The 7,153-nt window shown below is 44.4% G+C and overlaps 1 protein-coding gene across 1 annotated transcript; it reads left to right on the top strand.

Annotated features, from left to right (window-relative positions):
* Window positions 1–1,836: 1,836 nt before the first annotated feature.
* On the top strand, window positions 1,837–6,021 carry fzd5 (frizzled class receptor 5). Its single transcript, XM_020621304.1, has one exon. The coding sequence runs from the start codon at window positions 2,566–2,568 to the stop codon at window positions 4,327–4,329; it is 1,764 nt and encodes a 587-aa protein (XP_020476960.1). The 5' UTR covers window positions 1,837–2,565; the 3' UTR covers window positions 4,330–6,021.
* Window positions 6,022–7,153: the final 1,132 nt, after the last annotated feature.

Below are 7,153 nucleotides of genomic sequence, written 5' to 3'. Positions count from 1 at the left end.
TTTCACACCTGCATTTGGGGATCCTCTGCCATTCCTCCTTGCAGATCCTCTCCAGTTCTGTCAGGTTGGATGGTAAACGTTGGTGGACAGCCATTTTCAGGTCTCTCCAGAGATGCTCAAGACTTCTCTTGGATGGTGTCTCTGAGGAGCTAGTTTTACTTTGTTACAGAGATGAAACTACAGAAACGTCCTGACTGTAATATTATGGAAACGTTCTGCCTACCTCACTGAAAGGGGCCTCAGGAGCTGATCTCTTCATGGTTAGATGTCATGAGCTGCTGCTTTTCTAGGCTCAGAGTTTATGACAGTGGACAGTGACAGTGGTAAATCTCCCCCACCCAACAAAAATACGAGTCACCTCATAAAAGCCTAAGTTTAAACTTTTATAGTTGACATCAAATCCATTAACTGAGTTTTCATAAAGCTAATGTAAGTAACAATGTAAATACAGGGCTTCTGTAAATTCCTATAAATGACAGTTTAATCCCCCACCGCCTTTAAAGAGGATATTTGAACAGTGCATGGTGCTGAAGCTAAAGAGCTGAAGATGAATCAAACGTGCCAAAAACACAGCTTGGCCAATTTGAGGTTGCCACCGACACCGTTTGTGGAAAATGACACCGTTCCTGTCTCGTAATAAAACATATACTCATTTTTCCCCAGTGTAAGCAGAGTTAACAGGAAACAGACTGTCTGCAGATACGAGGGCAAACTGAGACTAAGGTCTGTCTGAAGTCAGGATCAGTGCATATACACACTGTACTGTTCAATTAAATGAGGAGGTGTGTCCAAACTCAATATTCTTCTATACCCTCACCTGGGAATGCACTGACCAGCTCAAAAATGAAACACTTGATCCTCATGGGAATAGGATAGCAATATGAATTTAGACTGAAAACACAACTGGGGGGCACCTAATGTACAATACATACTGATTATAGAGGAAGGACATTAGGAATTATTGCAGCATTGTTAGCATTAGAAAAAGAAACATGAGCAGAGAATCACAACTAATGAGGAATAAAGGACAGTCTGGATCTTCATACTGTGAATGATTTGAAACCCCTATTGTGTGTTTGGTCGGGGTGTCAGTGGCCTAACAGATCATATCCAATGCAGGAAGTCATAAATACAACTCACTGATGTGTTCAAGTGCTCTCGGTGGGAGTACAATCACAACAGGGACTCTGTGTCCAAGGCAGTTTTCAGGAAACACCAGACTTCACTGAGCTGCAGAATTAAGAGGGGAAATAAAACCTAATCACATTTTAGTGAATTCACCCTGTGTGGAGTCTATGCAAAGTGTGTTTATAAATGATAAATCCAGATCAGGTTTGGGAAATTTGGGGATTTTATCAGAGACTAAAAGTTGTTGAACTGAATTACAGTGTTCAAAGACGAAGTCCGATCTTTCACCATTTAAAAACTCCTGCATTCAACATCTGAATAAAAGTATAACTCATTTTCAACAGGAACAAGGTGTTTTAAGTATAAAAAGTAAAATCACTTATTACACACAATGACTCCTGACAGAGTGATGCATTAATGTACTGGTTTATCACTGATGATGTATTAAGTTTGCATCAAGAGAAAATGTTGGTAGCCTAGAACATAGAATAACATAAATGGAAACACTCCAGTAGCAAGTGCATCAAATTTGTGCGTCATATTCATAAATAGTAATTAAACCAGGAGTAAAAACATGTGCGACCTAATATTTACATGATCTGATCCGTCTTTTCGATAGTGTTGATTTGGTTTGGTTGTTAGCCAACGGTAGCATTTCCCACAGCCCCTGAACGCAGCAGCCTCTGTGACGCGAAGGTGCTGCAGCTTCAGACGGACTTTATTCTGTCCTGGGGCTCGGTCAGGGCTGCACGCGCACGCCGCTGTACCTGATGACACAGGTCAAGTTTGTACCTACGGATTATCAGCGTGTTTTACTTTGCTTTTCCTCTGCGTGTGTCCTGTGAGGACACTTGTGAAACTCCCCAAAGAAGACGCAACGTGCCTGAAAGCTGTTTTTGTGTTACTGGAGAAAAGAAACCGACCCGACGTGAGACGCCAAGTGGATCATCGGGCTCCGAGCGCATACTTATCGATTTGTTAACTTTGAACAGTGATATTGTGATTTTAGTTTTCTCACAAAGTCCTAAACATGTTTAACACAATGGAAATGTCAAGATGCGCCTTTTTCTGGCGTGTGCGACCTGTCGGGGACAAACCGGGCTGGTAAAATGTGAAGGGGTCGTTAAATTTATTGGAACGTGACCACCGCACATGAACTTTCTCCGTAATGATTGCCGGAGCGCTGGTGAATGATTGACAGCAGAGGCTCACCTGGCGTTTTGTGGACCTTTACAGAGAACCCGGATTTAAAGTGAGGAGATCACACGGTTCTGTTTTGATCACTGCTGAAAGGTTTTTCTCTCGGAGCTGAATGAAACTTCTCATCCAGTCTTGGTAGATTAGCGGATCTTATGAGTTAAAAGAAGCCGACTGCCCCGCCTCCATTGACATTCTTATTTTTAATTACCACCTATTGATCATATTAAAACTGGTTTCATGTTTATTTTCTACATGGCATTCATGGCGAGGCACGCGCCATGCAGCCCGCCGTTCCCGCGGCCCCTCCTGCTGCTGCTGCTGTTCTGGTGTCCTGGCTTCATGTTAGGAGCCTCCAAGGACCTGGTGTGCGAGCCTATAACTGTGCCCATGTGCAGAGGCATTGGCTACAACCTGACCTACATGCCCAATCAGTTTAACCATGACACCCAGGAGGAGGTGGGGCTGGAGGTGCACCAATTCTGGCCTCTGGTCCGGATCCGCTGCTCTCCAGACCTGCTGTTCTTTCTGTGCAGCATGTACACCCCTATCTGCCTACCGGACTACCGCAAGCCGCTGCCACCCTGCCGCTCTGTGTGCGAACGGGCCAAACGAGGATGCTCCCCTCTGATGAGCCAGTATGGCTTCGAGTGGCCCGAGAGGATGAGCTGTGAGAAGCTTCCCCACCTTGGCGACGAGACCCTTTGCATGGACCAGAACAGCAGCGAGACCACCACCCTGGCTCCCCCTTTCCCCAAGCCCACCCCTAAAGGCCGGACCAGACCCCCCAGCCCCCAGCAATGTGACAGGGAGTGCCGCTGTCGAGATCCCCTGGTCCCCATCAAAAGGGAGTCCCATACTCTGTACGGCCGGGTCCAGACTGGCCCCCTCCCCAATTGTGCCCAGCCCTGCCACCAGCCCTACTTCTCAGCTGATGAACGTGCCTTCACCAGCTTCTGGGTGGGGCTCTGGTCAGTGCTGTGCTTCATCTCCACCCTGACCACTGTGGCCACCTTCCTCATTGACATGGAGCGCTTCAAGTACCCAGAGAGACCAATCATCTTCCTGGCTGCCTGCTACCTCTTTGTTTCTTTGGGTTACATCATCCGCCTGGTGGCAGGTCATGAGCGAGTGGCGTGTGGCGCTGGTAGTAGCTTTGGTGGTGACCAGCTACACATCCTCTATGACACCACTGGCCCCGCTCTCTGCACCCTTGTCTTCTTGTTGGTGTATTTCTTTGGCATGGCCAGCTCCATCTGGTGGGTGGTGCTGTCCTTCACCTGGTTTCTGGCTGCAGGCATGAAGTGGGGCAGTGAGGCCATCGCAGGATACTCTCAGTATTTCCACCTTGCTGCCTGGCTCATCCCCAGCATCAAGTCAATTGTAGTCTTGGCTCTCAGCTCTGTGGATGGGGACCCTGTGGCTGGAATCTGCTACGTTGGGAACCAGAGTCTGGAGAATCTGAGGGGATTCGTACTTGCTCCTCTAGTGGTTTACCTCTTCACAGGCTCACTCTTCTTACTTGCAGGTTTTGTTTCTCTCTTCCGCATCAGGAGCATCATCAAACAAGGTGGCACCAAGACAGACAAGTTGGAGAGGCTGATGATCCGCATTGGGCTTTTCACAGTGCTGTACACTGTCCCTGCCACCATCGTGGTGGCCTGCCTGGTCTATGAGCAACACTACCGGCCCGGATGGGAGCGAGCCTTGGCCTGCTCCTGCACATCCGAGCGGCAGCACTCGGGCCAAGGTCCAGACTACACTGTCTTCATGCTCAAGTACTTCATGTGCTTAGTGGTAGGCATCACCTCAGGAGTCTGGATTTGGTCAGGAAAAACCCTCGAGTCCTGGAGGAGATTTGTGGCTCGGTGCTGCCCCTGCTGGCTGCAGAAAGCCACTGCTCCACCCTCCATGTACAGTGAGGCCAGTACTGCTTTAACAGGACATACTGGAACTGGACTGGCATCAGGCCTGTACCATAAAGCTGCTCTGTCCCATATATGAACCATCTGGCACAGTGAAATGGTTTAAAAGGACATGTTCATACACTGTGCACTAACCTCTGTGGACACTCAGAAATGAAGCAGCTAAACACACCGAGTGTCAGTGGACAAACCCTGCACGACTGTGAGGATCTGTATCATTGTGCTCTATCAGCTCTTGTAAAAATGGAAACCACTGGGGTAAGAGGAGTTTAAACTAGAGAAAACCTAACAATATTTAAGAGACTCACTTCTGTGAAAACTGACTTCAGTAATTTCCCATAATGGAATCACATGCTTCTTCCTGCTGCTTACCCTGTGCACTGAGAGAAAAACATATTTATTCATGTATATATTGTACACATTTGCTGAAAAAAAAAAAAGAAAATTAGGTGCATATTGTGACTGTTTAATTTGCAACCAGTGCCACAAGTGTAAGACACCAGAGAAACAAATCATATCTGATCTGTATTGTATAAACCTGTACATAAATGTTTATGCTAGTGTTTGCTACCCAGTGTGTTTGTACTATTGCAAACTGAAACTGTCCTGAGAACGTCCATTTAGATTTTCTCAGACTTGGAAGTTGTCATTATGATGAGTCCAAGCTCTGTTGCTAGGTCACCTTCTGAAAAGTGAACTAGGTTTGTTGTGTGAAGAGACATGCAGCGATGAAACTGACTTTGGCCTTGATCCCCATCTGCTGGTTCACACTGGAGCTGCTCAGGAACTCGCACAGATCAACGTTAGACCACAGACCCTCAGTTGAATAAGGTCTTGTAACAGAGCGTTACAGTGAAATACATAGTGGAAAGGCTCTTCTTGTTAGTTGTATTATGATTTCTGATTTCTGCTGTACACTTGTGGATACAAACTCTATGTTTAGTTGGAAACTGCGGAGACATTTTGTCTAGTAATTGTTGCATAGAAATACCAAATGATAATCATTTTTACATTTCATTTGTTGGTTCCAGCTTCTAAAATATGGGGTTTTGCTGCATTTGTCTTATATTTATATCATTATAAGTTCAGCATTGTGGGGCTTTTGGAATGTTGATCACCTTTGAACATTTGGCACCATTTACGGTAAAATCTGCACAGAGCTATTTGTAACAGCAAAGCTCTTGTTGGTTGTCATGCTGCAGAACCAAATTAATCAGCATTGATGTGAGGTCTAATGTGAATCTTCTGTTCTGAGGGGCCTTAACAACAAACTGAAGGAACCTCCTGTCTTCTCTCAGAGGTCACATAGTGTTTCTATCAAGAGTTCAAGTGCCCAAATCGAAAAGATGAGCTGGCCCATCAAGAAATTCAAGCCTTTTTTCTGCTTTCCCCTTCTGTGCTGTGATGTTTTGGGATAGTCATTCAATATTGTTGGTCCTCCGTGTTGTATCTAGATTACGTCTACATGCTAGATAATATCTCTAATTTATTAGCCTGTTTTGTGCGAGTGAATGCGAGTATAGGAGCGATGACGAACGCTAGTGTTGGTGTGAAAACTGACCGAGTTTTATTGGTTCACGTGTGCATCTGCTTTCACACCGATAGATTTCCTCAAAAGATAAGTAATGTAGATCTTGAGTCATATTGTGAAATTAAAACAGAATAATCTTGAGTTTAGTGTACATCTCATAAATCTGTCTGTATATGTGGCATAATATTACAGAGCACAAGTTTGTTTTAGTTTGAAAGTGTGCTGGAATAAAGACGTGTGCACCAGACAACACCTGAACGAGCTCAACTGCTATTTGTTAAATGACTTGATTTAAAAGTTCAGTTATGGAACTTTATTCTATCCAGAACATTAAAGGAAACATAAGAACACATGTTCTTAAAATCAAGAAAGTCATACTCACTTGATGTAGGCCTGTTTTCCATGACTGTGTCCTGGGCGTGCCGCATCACACTGGTGGTTGGCTGCTCGTAGCACCAGCCTCCATCTATACCGCTGCCTGACAGCAGCAATGTGGACCAGAAGACAACGCAACAAGACACTCACTCATTCATTCACCTATTCAAACCTATTGTTTAGACAGTAGTGAGCACTAAATTTAGATTTTGGACACTCATGACTCATCGTCACTACAAAAGTAGTCTACATGTTATGTCCGTTGTTGAAACAGCAGAAAACAGTAAATACTGTCAGCTAAGCTGCACTGATGGTTTTCTAAGCTAGGAGCCAGTGATGATACCATTTTCTATCACAGAATAGTGTAACTTCATTACTAAATCTGGTTAATAACATTAAGAAATAAAGTAGACTGGGTGTTTATTCTATTCTACTTGATCACATTGATGAAAAAGCTATTTAAAAATCTAAACTGGTTACAGATTTCCTGCTCACTGGTTGTCCAGTGTGCCCTAATGCAGCCACAGACATTAAAGGGAAATGTACCACAGCATGAACAGTATAGTACAATCAGTGATCACTGACAAGAGTAACCCTCACATATATCGTTATATCAGTGTGTATCAGACCTGAATGCCCCCATGGTTTGTTGGCTGCAGCACCACTAGAACTCCAGTGTTTCTGAATGCAGCATTGGATCCATTCACAAAATGGTTACTCACTTATTACAGTCCTACATAAGAGGATGCTCTAGAAGAGTCAAGTTTCTCATGAACACTGTTAAAAAAACAAAACAGCTTTTAAACAATGTGCTCACATTTGTTAATTATCCAACATGGGAACAATCTCAAACTAAAATAGAGCAGGCATTGATAATGTCACCATCAATGAAAGCTTCAAAAACTTTGGACTAATTTTGCATCTGCATTAAAATAAAAGCACCCTACAGTTAAAGCTTTTGGAATATACCTAATCCAGTTTTAAACCCCCCCCCCCC

Source organism: Monopterus albus, unplaced genomic scaffold, assembly GCF_001952655.1.
Source record: "Monopterus albus unplaced genomic scaffold, M_albus_1.0 scaffold257.1, whole genome shotgun sequence".
Taxonomy (NCBI): domain Eukaryota; kingdom Metazoa; phylum Chordata; class Actinopteri; order Synbranchiformes; family Synbranchidae; genus Monopterus; species Monopterus albus.
The sequence above is the reverse complement of the archived record's forward strand: the minus strand, read 5'-3'. Positions and strand labels throughout refer to the sequence as shown.